Source organism: Equus caballus, chromosome 2 (genome assembly GCF_041296265.1).
Source record: "Equus caballus isolate H_3958 breed thoroughbred chromosome 2, TB-T2T, whole genome shotgun sequence".
Lineage (NCBI taxonomy): Eukaryota > Metazoa > Chordata > Mammalia > Perissodactyla > Equidae > Equus > Equus caballus.
Window position 1 is genome coordinate 59327616 of NC_091685.1, and position 21898 is coordinate 59349513.

The following is a 21898-nucleotide window of genomic DNA, read 5'->3' on the forward strand; positions in this document are numbered from 1 at the left end:
CTTATGCATTGTTCCACTTACTGTTCAGTGTCATTTTCTTCACAATTCTGCTGTTTAATCTCACATCCCCAAAACCTCATACAAAGCCTGAAACATGAACAACTCTAAATACTGGTGGAATGAAGGGGCAAATCCTACTGAACCCTCTCTGACTCCCTTTACTGCAACATCTATTCACCTACAAGCGAACTATCTATCTATCATTACTGAAATCTCACTCTCCATTTAATGACCTAGTTAGCTTGCATACATTTTAGGGATATTTCTCACCTACTCCACATATTTCCCACATAAGAGGGAAAACTACTAATTCACCAAAGATGGTTTTAAAACTATTGCTTTCCCACTTATACTTCCTTTGAGTTTTATATTACTCAGCTATCGCCTTCTATTCTTACTCATCATTGATAACTAAAAACTTTATGGTATCTAACAATCACACATTAAAACTGTGTGACACAGCTGTTCACCAAACCCGTTTCCCTTTCCTCTGGGTCATATATCTAGACTATTGTCCTAGCCTCTCTTACGCTGAAACATAACCGTGTGGCTGAGTTCTGGCCAATGGAGGTCCAAGGATGTGATGTCATCATTTCCAGGCCTAGCCCCATAAATGCTCCACTCTTTCTCTTTTTCCGCTTTCCAAGTGGATGTTGACTTTCATGGTAACATTGCAAGTTACATGTAGACAATGGCAGAGCCTCTGTCATTTTGAGTCTCTGAATGACTATGTGGAACAGAGCCCCCTGCTGCTGATTGGATATCAAATAAACTATATTATGTGGATAGCCACTGAGATTTGGAATTTACATGTTACTACACTTAGAATTGCCTTCAATAATGTTCCATGTTACTTCTTTGTAGTGATAAATTTTGCTATACTTCTACAATTTTTCAGTTTTAAGGATCAAAAAGTATACTATCATTATAGTTCTTGGACCTCACAACAAGAAAACTTTAACTCCAGTCCTAACAAGCCATACTACCATTTCAGAAAACTTAGATACCTAACCCATTCTCTAATATGAAACTTTTGTACATTTAATTCTTTCTGTGATTTATAATCGTAGTTATTTCATCAGTGCTACTAACTAAATAGTCTTTCTGCCTCTCGTAGCAGCTCCTCTTCCATTGCTCTCAATAATTATTCTAAACCCTCTCTTCTTGTATCAAACCTCTCACCAATCCACTAATTTCTATTCTCTCATATTCTGAGAATAAGCTTCTTCCTTAAGGCAGTTGAAGCCATCATGGCTCTCTTGCAATAAAATACTGGACATACTGCAGTTCTCACACTAAGCACCTCTTTTCCTACCTCAGTGACTTGGGAGACATGGTTTACAGACCCTCTAGATGATTTGAAGTAATTCACTTAACCTCTTTGAGTTATCTATAAAATGGGAATCATAATCTTTGAACTGACTATGTAGATCTATTATGATGACCAACGAAAGTAATGTATATGAAAATCTTTACATTTTCAGGGATTATTGTAATTTTTGTCCATGTCGCTATTCTATTTTAATTTCTAGTTAGACCATGTTTAAACATCTGCCCTCAATCATCAAATACATTTTGTTACCAAACATTCCAGAATGTTAAGTTGTAAGTTTTATGGGGACAAAATTCTCTGTGGTCAGGATGTTTGTCATAATTTCTTAGTTTTATGACCATAAATTAAGTTCTATGTTTAGTGAATTCTTGGATATTGTGTTTATAATGGTCCACATACATATCCTTCCTCAATCCCTCCAGATGCATCAAATAAACAATCTCTTCACTGTTATTTCCACAGTTTTAATTTGTAGCCTCATATTCAACTATCTAGTAAACAGCATCAGTATCCCAGGCAGGAAATTTCAGTTTACATACTTCTTTCCTGGTGTGTAGGTCCAATGAACATTTTTGAACATCTATTGTCTTCAAGGTGCTATGCTCCTGAAGATACACCAGGAGACATGTCTCCTTCCTTTAAGGGGTGTAAATAAAGTGCCACTCCCATCAACTGACCAAACTGGAAGATATCATTTATAAGATTCATACAGTTGCTCAAACTGCACCTTAGAACTCATTTTAGATTTCTCGATCTCCCTCAGCCGCTACATCCAATCAATTGGAAAGTCTGACAATTTTATGAGCTAAATATTTCTCAGATATATACCTTCTTCTTTAAGGCCTTTAGCATTTATCTCTCCATAACTTGACCCCTGCATATCTCACAAGTCTTATGTCATATACTTATTGCATTTTATGCTATATTCAGGACATGGAGAACATATTGTAGTTTTTCAAACATATTATGATTTTCTGCATAGCTTTGCTCATATAGTTTTCTCTCACAGAATACCCATGCCCCTATTTCTTTTCCAGCTAATATTATCTGACTCTCTCTACCCACCAAATGATGTACTTTTAAAATCTATTTGAATACAACGCACAAACCTCAACCATAATGTTTACCATTTGTATAACTGTATCTGTTTCTAGATTTATCTCCATTATTGGACTAAGGTATTGCAGGAATATCTCAATAGTAAAGATAGAATGAAGGTCATCTTGGAATGCCCAGAAATGTAGTATTAATTTAGCATAAACTAAAATTTAGCATGAGCTCAATAAATATTTAACTTATCTTGCAATACTAGGTGTGTAATTAATAAAATTAATTTCCACTTAATAGAATAAAAGCAAACTTTTCAACAGCAACAATAGTTGCCAAAAAGTCATAAAATTGATTCTAAATGCTAAGAAACATTAATTGTTATCCTAAAACTGTATTCCCAGTCAAACTACCGTAGAAGAATAGGGTGAAATAAATAAACCCTTAAAGAAGAAAAAATAAAAAGCACTTTTTTAATTTTTTTTCTTGGAATAAGAAAACTTTAATGAAGAATTTATCAAAGAATATGTTTAAGAAAGGAGATTTTTTTTTTTAAAGGACTGATGCTAAAAGGACCTGTGGGCAAAGAATGTAGTAGACACGTGATTAATTTCAAATAGCATCATCTGTATAAAACACAAGACTAACATCATCTGTAATGACACACTTGGGGGTGAACATCATGGTAGAACTAAAATACTTGACAACAACATGTAAGGTGGCAAGGAGTGAGATGCTGATAAATTAAACCATTCAGGGTCTTATATTATTTGATGGTAGAAATGTTAAGATTGTATTTTGCTAAATTTTAACGGAACCACTATAAGATATATGTAGAATGTTGGTCTTCTGGACCAGCAAAAGAAATATAAAATTAGAGAAAACTTAAATGACTCAAAAGAATGTTGAAGAACAAAAAGAAGTGCAGACAGAGAGAGGTAACCGTAAAACTTACAGTCGGATGCGGGCAAACTCCCAAATGTATCAGTAAAAAGTAAGCTCAGCAGTTAAAGAGCATAGGTTTCTACATTGGGAGAACTTTATCAATGGAAATGTAACTGGGTGCTAGCTCTCCAAGAAGTCCCAGGTCAATGTATACCAAGAATCTCAAATTGATTTACCTTTTTAAACTAAGTAATATCATTTCTAATAATTTATTCAAAAGGAGTAATCAGAAATGCAACCAAAGAAATATACATGTACACAGGCAAACATAACATATACATGCAAGGCAATATTCTAAAGTTTTTAAAATAACGCCTTATTATTCAGTAGCAGGAAAACATATTATAGTGGGATGCAAAAAATAATGGGTTTCCCAAACCCTTTATACAATAAGAACTAAAGTTTATGAAATTTAATTTTCTTTTATTTCTTTTCTTTTATTTTATTAGTACATAGAAAAGAGATGAAAATAAATAGTCAAAATGTTAACAGAAGTCATTTCTTGATGTTGGGCCACTGGGTGATCAACTTGTTTTTCTCAATATACTCTTCTGATAATTATGACCGTTAAAAAGTATTTTTTTTGTAATCAGAAAAAAATACGTTTATTTCCTGTAGTGGAACTCACAGTGCACTTCAAACCTACTTCATATGCAGTATAATTTGGTTGAGGATAACACTCTCAAGAGAATATACATTTTCACATTTCTTTACAGTTTTACGTGTGTGTGTGTTACGTTAGATGAATTTTTATGGGGAGCTTGAGGTAGGTATTGCTATCATCATGCCCTTTTCACAGATAAGGAGACTGAAGGTCACAGAGATTATAATATGTTTGCTTGAAAGACGTTGCCTGGTACTTGTTTTGTAGATTCCGTATTCTCTGTGCCAATTTCTCAAAATATGTACAGGCTACTGACATATTTTCCAAATTTTTACACCAATTTCCATAAGGATACTGAGCAGCAATAGTGATGGTTCAGTTGGTGAGTATGTAAATATGTGCACGGGCATCTCAGCCTCAGTTGGCACCTTCCCACCACCACAGGAGCACCAGGCCAAGCAGCTGTCCAGATGTGATTTCTTAACAAACTGTAACCACAGATATAAACACCTCTCATAGATGAGGAACATTCTCATGATCTCGACACTGCAATTTCTTAGAAATTTCCTAACATCGTTAGGAAACATTCCCTAATCTCGTAAAGAAGGTTTGAGGTTTTTAGCTTCTTTCTTGATTTGTAAAAAGAAGTAGTGGAAGATAAAACTGGACAGCTGGGGAGACCATGCTCAGTGGGACTTCTCAGATACCTGCAGTAGCCAACATGTCTTTGGTCCTGCTTTCCCTCCTCTGGTTCATCATTCAAACTCAAGGTAAGCACTAATATACTGACATTTTATACAAAAGTCAAATTATTTAATGCATTTTTAAAGTACCCTTGAGAAAAATGTCATGCTCATATGACCCAAAGATCATTAATGTTTGCATTGTGGCATGTTTACTTAGTTTATATAAATTTCATCCTCATAGTCAAGACGTTGTGATTAACATAATTTAATTAGGATGTCTCTGAAATTTTATCTCTCATTCAATAATCCTACTAGTTCTATCATTTTATTTTCTAAAACACACAGCCCCAAATGACACCAGAGTGTTAACTTCCAGACCAGAAATCAAGAATTTCCTAACCATCTCCAACATTATCTTGAATAACATTCATATTTTCTACACCATAAGGAGAGAATCACTTATCCAAAGATACAATTTGTTCAAAGCTTGTGCTAAGGTGAATGACAAGGAAGATTCGTGAGTTAAATTAGACATAATTGTGTTATTAAGCAAAATTAAAAATTAATTGACCAACTGAACAGTTAGTTCTAAAGTTGGGACTAGAATTTATTAAAGTGCACGCTAACTTCAATCTGACAACTCTTTCCACTAGTAGGATCCATATTCTCTTTTGAAGGAGAACTTTTCATGTGTAGTGACTCCTTCTTAGGACAGCATCACAGCAGCACTTTGTGGGGCTGGCTAGGAGAGAATATTTCTTTATTATTTCCCCCCAGGTTCTCCACATCAGCCGGTGTAGAATCACTTTGTGTTCCTAAGATCAACCTGACTGTGACACTGTGTGGGAAACTGTCTCTAAGCACAGACATGTGTCTGGGAAAATGGGAGCATTTAAAAATAAGACTGACCTTATATGGATGATGGAACAGTTGAAAGAAAAAAATAGATAAGGTGTGCCTGCCATCTTCCTAGACTGGTGCTAAATAATTTTACATATTTTATGTTATTCAATTTTTACACCAACCTCTATTTTAAATAAGTAAACTGATAGAAAGGCAAAGTGACTTTTACAAAATCATTTAGCTGGGACTTAAGACCACATCTTTTGGCTCCAATGTCAGTTCTTTTCCTACTATATGTAAGCAAAATAGGAAATTGTCCATGTAATCTAATTCCAAGTGCATCAAGAAGGACACTTAGTCTATAGACAATTTTCCTAGCTGCTCTCTGATGCTTTAAAATTTCTCCAGCAAAAGATAGCAAAAACTTTAGATTTTCTGTGACATCTAAAATCTTGAGGGCAAATGCTGAGAGAAAGGACATAATTGTTTATTGTTGCACTGAGAAATAAAATAACTGTTAGTAGAGTCTTTCCTAAGAATGAAGTATTATCTGTATGTGAAAAATTTGATTTTTGCACTGGGTATTCAGGGGTTGCACTACAGAGGGAAAAAGATATAAAAAGAAAAAACAGAGATCTCTGAGAACATTGAAAGAAAAATTCACAATTTTGAAGAGGACTGCAGGGGAAGAAGGAACTGGATTACTACAGGCAAAATCCCTGGCTCTTGTAATCTCTGTTCTAATCTAAGACTTTCCCTTTCTGAGCATGGCGGCCCAGAGTTCGCATATGTTGAGAGATCATCCAAAGAATTGTTTCATCATTGTCATGTCTTTCCAGAATGAGGGGAGAGAGCAAAAAAAAAAATTTTTTTTCTTATCAAGGCTAAAGTAGAAGGAGGAACTTGTTCTTCTCATCGTTTACCTTCTCAAAGGGCATCCGGTCTTCCATGCCATTTCAACCAACCAACCAACAAAAGCAAAAATCAAAACAAAAACCTTTAAATATTTTGTATCAATATTCTCTCTCTTTATCTAGCAATAGCCATGAAGCAAACACCTGAATTAGAACTCTATGAAGTAGTTCGTCCTAAAAGACTACACATTTTACGCAAAAGAGAGATACAGAACAACCAGACAGAAAAGCTTGGTGAAGAGGTAAGCAGTGTGAATGACCGTGGGATTTCACAATCATCTGAAGAGACAATAAAGAGCCTTTTTACTAAGAGATGTCACATGTCACATCTAATAGTTGAATCTTGAAACCCACCTATACAGCTCCCCTTTGTCCAGGAGAGAGCAGAGGGTTTCTCAGAATGCTTTTCCAATTAAGCAGCAGGAAGAGAGCTAACTGCTTCACTTGATCAGAAAGAATAAAGCTGCTTGGACATTTCTCAAAGTTTGTTAAAAAAAAAAAAAAAGGCAACCCTTTCCAGAAGGAGATGTTCCTTGTCAACTCACCAAACCCATGTCTCCTCCCCCTGACCCCACTGGATCGCCTTTTCCTTGGCCATTTTGTCTATAATGGAGAATTCAACATTATCTCAACAGTTAACAAGATTTTAAAAAAATTAATTAATTAAGGATATTAACTCTTTGACTATTACATGGTTGTGAACATTTCCCTCATTTTACAATTTTTTAAATTAAATTAAAATGTTTATTGAATGCCTATTATCTATTTATTTTTCTTTAAGCTTTTTATTCAGGTAACATTGGTTTATAACACTATATAAATTTCAGGTGTACATCATTATATTTCGATTTTTGTATAGGCTGCATCATGCTCACCACCCAAAGTCTAGTCGCCATCTGTCACTGCGCCCATGTGTCCTTTTACCCTCTCACCTTCCCCTCCGCTAACCACCAATCTATTCTCTGTATCTATGTGTTTGTTTGCTGTTGTAGTTTTAATCTTCCACATATGAGTGAGATCATATGGTGTTTGTCTTTCTCTTTCTGACTTATTTCGCTTAGCACAATGCCTTCGAGGTCCACCCATGTTGTTGCAAATGGCAAGATTTCATCTTTTTTTAGGGATGAATAGTATTTTTTGTACTTTATTTAATTCTTAGTAGGTTTTTATTGGCTTTCTTTAGTATATTTGGTTTGATTTTAAAGTAATAAAAATATATGCCTTCTTATCCTGTTGGTGACCCATTAGGATACACAGGACTGTATATTGTACATAAGAACAAGTGATAAATCCCTCTCTCACACATTAGAGTTAGTTTAATCTGTAAGCATTATTACACTTACAGTAGAGAGTTATTGCACTTTTTGGAAACCCATCTTAATGTACAATTTGTGTTTCGTTTTACATAGTTTAAGGGCATAAGGGAACTGTTTTTATTCTATATGCATTTGTAATTATTCTTTTATATATACTACATATATCATTATATTATAATTATTTTAGATAGACTCAGAAATTAATATCATTACATCATTAAATATTTTTAGGAAAGGCATGAGCCTGAACTTCAGTATCAGATTGTATTAAATGGAGAAGAAGTCATTCTTCACCTAGAAAAGACCAAGTAAGTCGTACTTCCTAAAAGTCTAATCACTGGATTGTATTAAGAGAATGTGAAAAGATGAATCTTCTTGTGACTCTACGTAGTGTGATTTGAAACAGAAGACATGAAGTATATTGAGCTTTAGGTGTTGTTGGTTTATGCTAATATTATCTAAAAAGGCTGATGCCCTCCTAGAAAATCACGTGCAAAGTATAAAACAAAGAGAGATGCAATGTAAATGACTGTCTTCCTTGACACTTCTTAAAATTTACTGAAAATATTTTCTCCCCCGACAAACTCAGACCTTTGGTGCAACTGTCCATTTCTTTTATAAGAACACATATCCAAGGCTTATGCAGGGCCCACAGGCTTGAGACAGATCCCAGGGGATGGGGCTCCACCAAGTTCTATAGCAGTCAGTAAACTCGTCCCTGAACACAATGGTCCTTTATGCATATTTGTGACCCAGCACCCTTCAGAGACCTGGTGGAGGCTGTGCCCTTGGTACAAAGAATCCCAAAAGAACCCATTTGACGATAGAGAATCTGCAGCTGAAAAGTAGCTGAGGGCATTTCTTCCCTCAGATCTAGTAGGTATAGCTAACGTCTTGATTTGCTTCAGCAGCAGAGTTCCAACGTTGGAAAAGGATTAACGGATCAGAATGTCAACTCTTTCTCATTGTAGACATTATCATTCCTTTAGTGCTGAAGATCATGGCAGGAATATCAGCCTTCATTACACCTTGAGTGTATGTTGCAACTTTTTGCTCTCTGCAGGGGTCTCCTGGGGCCAGACTACACTGAAACATATTACTCACCCAGGGGAGAGGAAATCACCACAAGGCCTCAGAATGTGGTAAGTTCCCAGTGCTTTCTGGGATTCTTTCTGGAATCTGCCACTTACGTTAGAAGATTCATAAGTGCAAGGACAACTTTCAAAAAATTGAAGGACTTGAAAGCAAGATGCTCATCGATGAACAATGAGACAAGAGATGAAAAAAATCAAAGCTATTTTAAAAGGTCAGAGTAGTAGCAGGTTTCCAAGTGTTGCATTTTTAGAAGCAACCAAAAGTCATTCTCCTGGATAATCTTACCAATGGGTTAGAAATACTCTCCCTTATAGGTACTTGAAATGCCACACCACTATTTGCTGTTTCTGATGATATATGCATTTATCCTGAGCTCAGCAATGGAATATCAATTATTTAATTAGCATAACTTTGTATCTAGTTAAAACATCATTCTATAGACGATGTCAAGGCCTAGAAGTCAGACACAGAGAATCGTGGCCAAGGGAAGAACAGGAAGACAATAGAAAATGGCTCAATAATGGGGTATTGCTAAACTAAGTGAGTTTCTCAGAGCCACCCTCCCTAGCACCTCAATCATGTACGTCTGTATAAAAAAAGCAGACAAGACTTCTGCCACAAAATGGCTATTTGTTCCCTTCTCGCATTAAAACTCTTACCTCATGGATATCTGGAGTTTTGCTAACATTGACCTCCAAGGAAAGTATCTGATAAATTAATTCATGCTCAAGTGGGAATGCCTGACAGTACCCGAACACAGTACCTTTTCCAAGTCTTCTATAAGAAAATGTTTTTAATGACAAGATTTCTTCAAAAAAAAAAAAAGAAAAACACGACTAGAATCTCAGACCTTGAGACAAGTCAGTTTATTTTGAACAGGAGGTTATTCGTTAGCTTTCTTAGATCATTCTACACAAGTGACCCCCTACTTTGCTTATATAGAATGCCATCCATGTCTGAATCTCTAGCTGTAGACAAATTCTCCGGATTTTTCATGCCGTTAAAGGAATTCCACTAACACACCAATTAAAATAGTGAGTTGAACAAGTTACTGTGAGGAGCTCAAGAGTGATAGTGTGGCCTCTTGAGGACTCTAGAATCTAAAAAAATGTGTACTTTGTCTTATTGATATGTGATACACAGTGTCTTAGGGACTCAGAACAAGAGTGTTGTTGTGAAGTTGGACCCTTAAATTTGGGAGCTCTCTGAGAGTCCTGGAGATCAGAGGGGGCTAGCTACTGCTCAGATGCAGTGTCCACTTTTCACCATGAGCCCACTCAGGTTCAACCTCCCTGGTCTTTAGTGAAAATTAGCATCAGAAAGGCAACTCCAGACATCCACCACAGAGTGTTGCCAGGGGCAGTGGTGGGGCAGTCCATAACATCTCTGAGGTTCTCATTGTTTTTGTTTCTGGGAACTCGTCTGGCCACAGCCACCACTCGAAGAAATTCCCTGCATATTCAATTTAGCACCTTTCACCACAACTGTGATACATTTATTCTTGTAGTTAAAAAAATTATTTCTTGTTTCCAACTTTAGGAACACTGCTACTATAAAGGACACATCCTAAATGAGAAGGACTCTGTTGCCAGTATTAGTGCTTGTGATGGGTTGAGGTGAGAGCCACTTACAAAACTATTAAACATCAAGCAGCGTTTTTTTACACAGAACTGAGTCTTTACAGACATGTCTTCTCACTATCTTGGTAAAATTTTCTCCATCATTCAAATGCTAAATACATGTGCTTAAAGTGAAGAATAAAGTGTCAGCCTTGCATCATTTCATTATCTGCTTCTCTGGCAGAAGTCAGCCCTTGGAATGTACGAACCAGGTGCTTCACTCGGGACCTTGATGATGTCTGGATCCATTTCCATGTTTTTCCACCCCAATCCCTGAAACCGTTCTGCTTCATTTTCTTAAAGATTCTACCCTGCAATTGTCATGGTTGAACATAATTTTTAAGTGTGTGTGTGTGTGTGTGTGTGTGTGGTACTTCTATTTACAAAGGTAATTCTTGCCAATTGGGGAAATTTGGAAAGTAAGACAAAGTACAAAGAAGAAAATAACCACCATAAAATTTTACCTCTGAGTGATCACTATTATTAATGTTTTGCCATGTTTACAGCCTTTTATGCATATAGACAAATGTTTCTTTTACATGGTTGAAATAGGCAACATATTGTTGTTCTTCCAATATGGTTCACACCATATGACATCATAAGCCTTTTACCATATCACAAAATATCTTCCTGGATGTAATTTTTAACACCTTTGTTGGCTTTGTAATATTCCATCATAAGTATTTACTTCATATTTCTGAACTAATTTTATTCCTAATAAGAGGGATTCTTTCAACTACTATTATTTCCAATCAGTCCCTCTGGCTTATCTGCTAATCATTCGTTCTCTCCTCTGGGGTTCGTGATATCTAAACACTTCTTTATTCCATTCTCCATTATATTCCTAGGATAAGCCAAGAAGTGTTTGCTATGTGAATAAATAAACTGTGAAAAATATTTATTGAGCTCATGATGTAAATTTCAAATTCATTGAGATAACTTCATTTTGGTAATTCTTGTTCAGAATACTCTGATAAATAATAGAGGCTTCACTTTAATATTGACAAATAATGATTACAACTTAAATTAGTAACAATTAGCTGAAAGGCCCATGAATGAAAACTGTGTGTGAGCTTGAGCTTGAGGGAGTGGTCTCACCACATGACGGTCGGCGTATAGCACTCCGTGTGGCAGAGAATGCTGAAACATGAGTCTCTGGATCTCACAGGGGCTACTTCACACATCACAATCAAACATACATGATAAAGCCTCTGAAAAGCACAGACCAGGAAGAACACGCTGTCCTCACATTCAACCAAGAGGAGCCAGACCTAGCTCGTCAGACCTGTGGCGTGAGGAGTGTGGGCAGGAAACAAGGCCTCCCTCGCACCTCCAGGTCCCTCAATAGCCCACAGGTAAGTGTAGTTTTCCCGTCATCATTGATTTCAGTTGTCTCCGCAGTGGTATATGGTGTACTGCTGTGCTCAGCAATGACTGGTGTATGTGAAGCCTGTCATTTATTTACTTATCCTTTGATTTAATTTCCCACTGGAGAAAAGAAAGAAATCTCTCTGTAAACTTTTGAATCTTTTAGGATAAATATAATTACTCACAACTTTTTTTTTTTACTCTTTGTAAAGCAAGACGAGTTTCTTCAGGCTGAGAAATACATTGACCTCTTTTTGGTGATGGATAATGCCTTTGTGAGTATGAAATATGTGTGCTTCTTGGCCAGTTAAGTTAACTTTTAAGTTTTCTTATCAGGCAAACACAAGCAATAAACTATTCTAGCTGAAATACAGAGCCTGTCCACTTGGTTGTCTTGTCTGTTCTACCTGCCTTGGTAGCAATAGTTTTACTCACACACTAGCTTAATATCCATCTGCTGCCAAAATATTCAGATATTGGAAATATACCGAATACCAGATAGCTACAGCAAATCAACCACAATAATGGAAAACAGCAAAAAATGGGTTATTAAAATATATTTTAAAATTCTCACTCTATTATATAAAGTAGATACAAAACTATATGTACTTTGCAAATTATAAATATATACAAAAATACTAGAATCTGTACTTCTAACTAGCAAATATTGCTTTATATCAAATTTTAATAATATTGAATTGTTTAAAAACTTTGAAATTAATTTGATTTATTTAACTTAAAAATGAAAAACACTGAAATTTTGTATGAATGCCTGATTTTTCTCTTACCAAAATTTCTTATATTTGAAATAGAATTTGTTGAGACACAGTCTTATAAAGGTAGACACAGAATGAATAGATGTTTATTTACATTGAAATGTATAAATTTTCTTAAAATGTGAAATCCTGTATCCCATCAGCCTTCTCACTTTAATTTGTGATTCTAACTCTACTTTGCATTTTTTATTTTACAGTATAATATGTACAAGAAGAATCTAACTTTGATAAGAAGCTTTGTGTTTGATGTGATGAATCTACTCAATGTGGTAAGATATTTGTCCTATAAACATGTGTGTCCACATAGGACCCTGGGGCTTCCCCTCTGGTTTCACCAAATAAGAAGTTGGGAGGGTCACAATGGCTTAAGGTCAGCAGTTTTGGGAAATTTGGCAGAACCGGGGTCAATATCAAGGTAAAATCACATATACTACAGCAAAGGCAACTTCTAGGGTTTCTATTTTCAAAGTGGGATACAATTATACATTGCTTGTGGCCAGCAAAAGATCTAAAACACTAAAGAAATCTCAAACATTTTCATGAAGAAAAATGCTCTTCCCACAGATTTATAAAACCATAGATGTTCAAGTAGCCTTGGTAGGTATGGAAATCTGGTCTGACGGTGATAAGATAAAGGTGGACTCCAACATAGGCGTCACCTTTAACAACTTTCTGAATTGGCATCGTTCTAACCTGGGGAAAAAGAAGATCCACGACCATGCTCAGCTACTCAGGTGAGCACCCACTGGCCAGGCCCAGGTGTATATAGGCGGAGGAGAGAGTTATTCCAAAGGTTTCTTGGCAGGGATTTCTGTTCAATTTTATCTCCTCGATCAGTTTTCAGAGAGCCTAAGTTCTACCATTAGCAATTCATCTGTGAGATTATTGGAGAGCCACGTCAGATCACTAAAATGGCCTCTTGGACGTGGGATAACTATCTGCGGTCACTATAACGCTATGGAATAGCAGAAGCTTTTCTGGGGCCTAGAGAATACAAAAAGGGTAGGGCAACAAGGGAAATCTAAAACATAATTGACAAAAGTTAATAGCTCCAAAGACTCACATTGTGACAACGTATCTGTAACTTTCACACAGTGGAGTTGCCGCCAGCAATCGACGTGCAGGAATGGCAGCCGCGAATTCCTTATGTTCCCCATCATCGGTTGCTGTTATTGAGGTTTGTAAACTTATAGTAAGGCTCCTTGTGGTTCTACCTCCTTTGAAGACCAGCAATAATGCCTTATACACAGTTAACACAATGAATATCTGCTGAATCAATAAGTAAAGGTAGAAATGAACCTACTGCTAGATCATTACACTGAAGATTCCCTGTATTATGAAAAAGAGTATCTCCTTACATTGGCCTTCCCAGAAGCCTTCCCTCTTAGATGGTGTTAGGGAATAAGAACAGGGAGATTGGGACAGAAAGGAAATCTAGATGCCCTCTGTGGCCTGAGCCAGCTTCAAGTTAAGCACTCCCAGTATCAATGGCCAGAGAGATCAGAGAAGGTGCATGTTGGTGTCATACAGCCAACCACTACTAATGGGCAGCATGGCAATAGTTTTTGGAGGCCTATGACTATACAGTAGGGTACCTTTCAGTACTTTCTGTGAAGACTATAAGTACCTAATTTAACCATGTTTTACCAAAAATTTATTATTAGTTCAACAAGTATTTATTGAATCAATGCTAGATCACAGGAGCCAATCATCTCAAATATTTACTCAACATTTTGTAATAACCAATGACAAGGGAAGGAGCTTAATGACTCATTATTTTTCACCTGTCAAACTGCTATTTTTAGTACTGAACATAGGCAATAATTAAGAAATAACTGAATAAAATAAGTAATAGAAGTTTTTATTTTTTCTAGGCTAAGAACAAGAATAGTGTGTCACTTGTAGCAGTGATGTCACATGAGTTGGGTCATGTCCTTGGAATGCCTGATGTTCCCTATGACACCAAGTGTCCCTCTGGGAGTTGTGTGATGAATCAATATCTGAGGTGAGACCTCGCCACCCTAAAGAAAAAAAGTATTTCTTAAGTCTTAAAGAATTCAGATGCAGTCTACATAGTGGACGGATATTTTTACCAAGATCTGTGTATCTCATTGATTCTCCCCCCAGACTAGGTTTGACCAGCTATTGGGGCTCATTATTTAAGATTTCCAAATATGCCAAGACAGAGCTTATAAGTATGGTGATCACGTTATTTTAACTTAAAATAATTTTAACTTTAAATAATATATTTTCTAAAAGTATGTATCTAATTAAGATGATGACAATATTCTTATATATCTCCATCCCCAATCAATCAATCCATTTTTGTATAATTACTAATTACCTTCTAATGCTAGGCACCTTACAAGGACTTAGGAAAGAAAAATGAATAAAACGTACCTCGCTCTTGAACTGCTTATGAATAGAAAGAGAAATTTGTCCACAGAACCTCTAAGTTTGCGATTATTTCCTTTCACTAGTTCATTATTCTTATCGCTTCCCTCTCAGCCCTCAATGGTGAGATGAGCGAATGGTAGCAAATGGTGAGATTCATCACTGCGGCCATGAGGACAGTACTGAATCCAGAGGGGGAGTTAAAGTCCTTCCAGCTTCAGAACTGGGGCTCTAGGAAAAGAATTTTCCAACTAGCATGGAATGCATACTCTGTCGCCCTCCACATAGAACACAGTGCAGTGCTAAACAGATACTAAGTTTGAAAAATCCTTTGAACTAGGTAATAAATATAGTTAGACAAGTCAGATTCTCATGTTCATTTATCACTGCATATCATGGTATTTCTGGTTTTTCTTCTGGTTACAGTTCAAAATTCCCGAAGGATTTCAGTACCTCGTCCCGTGCACATTTTGAAAAGTACATGTTATCTCGTAAACCAAGGTGCCTGCTGCAAGCTCCAATTCCTGAAAATATAATAACACAACCGGTGTGTGGGAACCAACTTCTGGAAGTGGGAGAAGATTGTGATTGTGGGTCTCCTAAGGTATGAAAATATCCATGGTTAAAATATTTCTTAGAGAGTTATTGCAGCACAAGAATTACATTGTTTTCTTTTCTCTTTAAAACCTGTTGTTTTGGAGCTAGCTCAGTCGTGCAGTGGTTAAGGTCACATGCTCTGCTTTGGCAGCCTGGGGTCCACGGGTTTAGATCCCAGGTGCAGACCTACACACAGCCCTCAAGCCATGCTGTGGTGGCGTCCCACATACAAAATAGAGGAAGATTGGCAACAGATGTTAGCTCAGGGCCAATCTTCCTCACCAAAAAAAAAGCTGTTTTGGAAATTCTTTCTAAAGACAAGCTTGGCATCAGAGCAAAAAGAAACTGCACCCGTGTTTTTAGTACTAATTTTAGTCATCTTTGGAAGGCATTGTAAAAGCCAGGATATGCTTATGACATGACTGTATGAAGTTCAATGTTAAGAAGCAAATCGTTAACTATGATCTTCCCTGGACATGTTAGTCACAAATTCCTAAATCACATAAAGTCACAGCTGATCATTCATTGAGCAGTAACAACTTCAGATCTAGAAGCAAATTCTCTCCTAGAGAGAGTCGGCATCCTCTCATCAAGCCAGTGTGTAAACCAGAGAGAAAATAAAACTGAGAAGGAGAAAAAAATAAAAATCACAAAAACCCATAGAAAATGGGTAGTAAACATAGAACGTCTAAGATAACTACTATAATTCTGCTAATCTTTATAAAAATCTGACTCCTTCAAGACATCGGTGTTCTCTAAAGAATGTCTCTGATAGAATGTTTGCCAGCAATTCTACATGGGGTTTCTAAAAGAGAGCCTTCTGTTTCCCTAGGAATCTTCTTTTAAGACTAAAAAAATAAATTAATATTAGGAGAGAATTTCTATGTGTCAGACAATCTGCAAAATGCTTTCATATACACCGTCTCCTTTATCACTCACAGCAAACAAAAAAAATAGGTTTTCTTATTATCCCAATTTAGAGAAGAAGTGAGACTCATAACAGTTAAGTAACTAGTTCCAAGGATACAAAACTAGTAACTGGTGAAGCCTGTTGCAACCCAAGATTCATCCATTACTTTAAGCGGCTCTATGACCAGGGGGAAGGCTACAATCTCTCTATGCTTCAGTTTATTTATTCAGAAATTTTAAGCAGTTGAATTATATTAGAAGATTGCATGTTGTAACTTATTCACTTGTAAAGAATATTGCAAATGATCTGTTAATTATAAAGAGATATGGAATTTTAGAAATGATTTGATACTTTCTAATAAGCTAGGCGTAAGTTTATCTCATTCTTACTTGCTTACATTCCCATATCGTTTCTTGGGTGGAAGACAATTGAAGGTTCTCATAATCGTGCATATTTCTAATTTCAGCAGGCAAATGGCATGTGTTCAGAGCAAAGTGACAAAAGAGAGAGAGAGAATTACTCTCTGTATGATACGTAAAATATAAGATTCTTTAAGTATATCAGCCAGCTCCTATGTTATTTCCATATCCTACTGATTTTCTTCTTATGTAGTTTGAATAAACTAGAGAGTTGAATAAAACTAGAGACTTCAGGCTAATGAACAACTGAATTGTTAAATAACTATTTTCTTATCCATAAAGTAGTACATATACTTTATATAGTATCCTTTAGTTAGTAATCCAGTTTTCCATGATCTGATATGCTGTTTTATTATTTTTCTGTACATAGTTAGGACTTTTCCTAGATTTTAAAAATAATCATTCTACCTATATGTCTAGATATTACCACACTAGCATCATGCTATTATAATAATTGTAACAATACAATGCATTTTACTTTTTATTTAAATTTTTTTAAAAAAAATTGGCCCTGAGCTAAAATCTGTTGCCGATCTTTTTTCTTCTTCTTCTTCTTCCCAAAGTCCCCTAGGACATAGCTGTAGATTCTAGTTGTGAGTGCCTCCAGTTGTGCTGTGGGGGACGGCCGCCTCAGAGTGGCCTGATGAGCGGTGCCATGTCCGTGTCCCGGATCCAAACCGGCGAAACCCCAGGCCGCTGAAGGGCAGCGTGCAGTCTTAACCAGTTGCCAGGCCGGTCCCTACAATGTCTTTTAGTAACTTTGATGGCAAGTCTCTTCATTGGTATTTTTTTGGGCAGAATTTGCATGGCACTTCTTCAGTGTTCATTCTTCCATTTAACTCTTGGTATTTTTTGTTGGTTTGCCCACAAATACAATTGAGACTCTGAAATGCAGTGAATTCGTATGTCACTCTAACGGCCACGGGTGTTGTCATTCTCTCAAGCCTTGTGGTAGACGACAAATCGCCTTTCAAGTTTCTCAGGAAAGTTGTATACAAAGTCCTGTAGTTCTTGCATATTTTGAACGTTTATTCTGAAGTATTTTCAGTTTTGCTTTTTGCTATTAGTATGCGTAATGTTTTCTCTTTTATTTTAGGTTCTAGTTTATTACTCTTTTTGACCTTATTTTATTATCTTCAGTTGCTATCTCAGTGACTTATCCAAGAGTTGATTCTCTATTTTATCCGGGTCAAGAATTTTATCACATACAAATAATGAAAATGTGATTTATACTTTCCAATTATTAGACTTTTATATGTTTTCCTTGTCTCATGGCATTTATCAGAATTTCCATAAAAATATAAACTATAAATAATCCTTGTATTATCCTTCATTTTATCAGATATATTTTTGCTGTTCGTCAGATAGATTTTCCTTATAATGATGATGCAAAATTCTGTTCATAGTTTACTTAAATATGCTTAAATAATTCAAATAAAGGCTACTGAATTTTTACCAACTAATTTTTGCCATCTATCACAATATTAGTTGTTTTCTTCCCTCAATCTCTTAATATGATGGATTATATTACTTTATTCTGTACAATTGAGACACGCTTGCATTTTTGGTGAAAAAAAACGCAGCATAGTTGTAATGGAGAGCTGTGATATTAATGAACTGGTGTTTTACTAACATTTTACTCATGTTTTTGTCTTTATATTAATCAAGGCGAACAGTATGTGTGTGTGTGTGTGTGTGTGTGTGTGTGTGTATTCATTACCAGTTCTCATTATCAGAATTATGAAGGCTTGGTAAAATGAATTGAGGATTTAAAATTTTTTTCTCTATCTTTAAGGAGTTCAAATACTATAGAAATATCCTCCCTTGAAGTTGTAAATTAATTTACACATAATACCATCTAAGTCAAATTTATTTGGGGTTAATTCTTGGGCAATCCTATTTTTGTCCTTTTAAGAAGTAGTTTCGCTTACTCTCTACGATTTGTTCTACTATTAAATTTCCTTGGTCATTTCCACTGCTAGCAGAGTAATTTAGTTTAAAAAGTGAAATTTCATTGCCATCTTGTACCAGAACTCAGTCTATAGGAAAAAAATGCTGAACCCACTTTCCTATTGTGTGTGTGCCTTAAAGGAATGTACCAATCCTTGCTGTGAGGCCACGGCCTGTAAGTTAACATCTGAAGCAGATTGTAGAGAAGAGACTCTGAACCATATCATGTAAGACCTTTTTTTTTCTTTCTTTGTTCCCAAATAGTTTCTCACTTTTATTTCAGATTTTAAAAAGATGTGCCACTGAGTTCTATAATACACTAAAACACAATTTATTTCACATTTTTGAGATGGCTGAATTTCTGAAAAGAAATAAAAGCCACTATTATGAATATAACTCAGTGCTGTGTCTGTTCTAATATACTAATGAGAAAAAATGGCTATTTCGTTATTTGTGAGACTAGGAATGCTGAAATCTGTGCTTAAAATTGTATAAATTCTATTAGGTAGTAATGACTTTAATACAAACCAGGATGAGAGAAAGAAAAGTTTATTTTTAAAAAAGCCTCGGTTGCTGAGCAAATTTTATTCTTGGTTAAGAGCTGATAGTTTTAATTTGCAAGGTAGTCAGAAAATCAATAATGTTTAAGAACACACTACCAGATTCGTCGATTTTATCCCTTTTACAGTGTCTCAATAAGCCATAATTTATGTATTATTTTTGTGTTTTATACAGTCCAACATGAGTTGGGCTAGGGAACCCAGTTGATCTGTATATGGTATTTGTTTCAGTGAAAAATAGTCTCTGAAACTAAAAATGTCATTAATAATAAAAAAAATCCTAAGTTGGGGGAAGACTCAGGATAAATTATATTTATTGTGCCCCTCTTCCTGAATCTTTTCTGGAGTTGAACCCACAGAGAGACTATTACGGGAATAATCGACTCAAACACCATCGACTGTCACTTCCTCAGGAAAGGACCAGCAATGTCATAAGATAAGGAGCATTGTTCATTCCTTTACCAGCCACCATTTAACATGGCCTGCTGAATCCCTGGTGTGACCCCCTCTGCAAGAAATTCTGGAAATTGTGCCCATCTTCTTATTCCGTCACAGAGCCCAGAAGCATAGCATCTCAAAAAGTATCCGTTCCACTCTTTAGAGGCTTGGAACGAAAGATAAGCATGCCCATTACTGGGCAAGATTGCAATTAAGTAGCATAGAAAGAAAATTGGATCTGGACTCAGGAAACTTCAATTCTTTTCTTAGTTCTGCCCAAAGCCAACTGTGGGACTTTGAGTCAAGTTATTTAATTAGTTTTGTCACCTGTAAAATGGAGCTAATAATATTGTGTCTCAGTAGGGTTGTTAGTATTATTTTAATTCTATAAATGTTCATTTTCATTATTACATAATCATGTATAATAACCATGGCTTCCAAACTTTTTTTCTTTTAAGCAGAGACTGAATCAAAAAATCTACTTCAGCGAGATGCTGCTTGCCAGGACAAGAGTCAAGAAATCTAAACACCCCGGGAATCGTGTATTTTCACCTTTGCACTTCGATATATTTTGCTTTGCACTTCTCAATATCCTTGCCGTGTTTTTACAAGTCCAGCAAACAGAGGGACAGATGGGCTTAGAGAAGGTGCCAGTTTTCTGAGACCTGATCTTTAATGTATTTTTAAGGATCGTGAAGCTATTGTTTAGCTCTGCTCTTTGGAGAACACAAGAAATTAGCCTTTGACCAAAACACCTCACAATGCACCGCTGAATCGTGCAGAGTCATCCGGGATTGCAAAAGTACAGTGACTTATATTTCAACCCCGCTTTCATTTTGCTAAGATGGCCCATGAGAAAACCCGACCACTTGAGGAGCGAGGCCTTCAGCGGAAGAAAGGAGAGCCGAGGTCATGTGCCATTTATTCCTCCATAGTGTCCCAGGGCCTTGCTCTGAGGAGTGTGGCATTTTTCTACACCATGTCAAGATTAATTAACTATAAAAATTTTTATTTTACCATGCATAATCCTTTACACATCTTTTACTATTACATATAATGATTTTCAAAAGTCTGCATTGCTTACATTTCAACTGAGTCATCAAGGAATGCTTCATTCATCTACTGATTTAATGAACCATAATGCAATGAATAAAAACACAACTTTTTGAGGATTTTCTGTGTGGTTGTTTTCAAAAATGAATATTTCTTAGCTTCGTTGTAGGTTTGTGTTAGGTATTAAAGCCTCACATAATTAGACTGTTTTCCTTCTGGTCATTGAATGGTTTTGGCACCAACAGCCAGGCATCACTAAATGGAGACGAGGAAAGAAGGCCATTTTTTTTTTTATTAAGGTTATAAAAGTTAACATCCTTGTGAAACTACAGTTGTACATTATTATTAGTCATGTTGTAGGTACACCACTTCACCCCTAGTGCCCTCCCCTCACCCTCTTTCCCCTGGCAACCACCGATCAGTTCTCTTTGTCTATATGTTAACTACCACCTGTGAGTGGAGTCATACAGAGTTCCTCTTTCTCTGTCTGGCTTATTTCACTCAACATAATACTCTCAAGGTCTATCCATGTTGTTGTGAATGGGACAACTTTGTCCTTTTTTATGGCTGAGTAGTATTCCATTGTATATATATACCACAACTTCTTTATCCAATCATCAGTTGCTGGGCACTTAGGTTGGTTCCATGACTTGGCTATTGCGAATAATGCTGCAATGAAGATAGGGGTGCATGGAGCTTCTGAAATTGCTGATTTCAGGATCTTAGGATATATACCCAGTAGTGGGATGGCTGGATCATAAGGTATTTCTATTCTTAACTTTTTGAGGAATCTCCATACTGTTTTCCATAGTGGCTGCACCAGTTTGCGTTCCCACCAACAGTGTATGAGGGTTCCCTTTTCTCCACAGCCTCTCCAACATTTGTCACTCTTGGTTTTGGATATTTTTGCCATTCTAACAGGTGTAAGGTGATATCTTAGTGTAGTTTTGATTTGCATTTCCCTGATGATTAGTGATGATGAGCACCTTTTCATGTGTCTATTGGCCATCCGTATATCTTCTTTGGAGAAA

General features: G+C 36.2%; 1 protein-coding gene across 2 annotated transcripts; it reads left to right on the forward strand.

Annotated features, from left to right (window-relative positions):
* Positions 1 to 4444: 4444 nt before the first annotated feature.
* On the forward strand, positions 4445 to 20986 carry ADAMDEC1 (ADAM like decysin 1). 2 transcript variants are annotated; one of them, XM_023636174.2, is made up of 14 exons: positions 4445 to 4699; positions 6496 to 6614; positions 7920 to 7996; positions 8752 to 8830; positions 10323 to 10399; positions 11571 to 11757; positions 11983 to 12045; positions 12744 to 12815; positions 13111 to 13280; positions 13642 to 13723; positions 14421 to 14551; positions 15367 to 15544; positions 18958 to 19043; positions 20276 to 20986. In XM_023636174.2, exons 1-14 carry the CDS (start codon positions 4612 to 4614, stop codon positions 20280 to 20282), a joined length of 1416 nt encoding a protein of 471 aa, XP_023491942.2. In that variant the 5' UTR covers positions 4445 to 4611; the 3' UTR covers positions 20283 to 20986. The 2 variants fall into 2 exon arrangements, with proteins under 2 accessions (XP_023491942.2, XP_005607745.2); XM_005607688.4 differs by having other exon boundaries at positions 4623 to 4699; positions 20273 to 20986.
* The last annotated feature ends 912 nt before the right edge of the window (positions 20987 to 21898 follow it).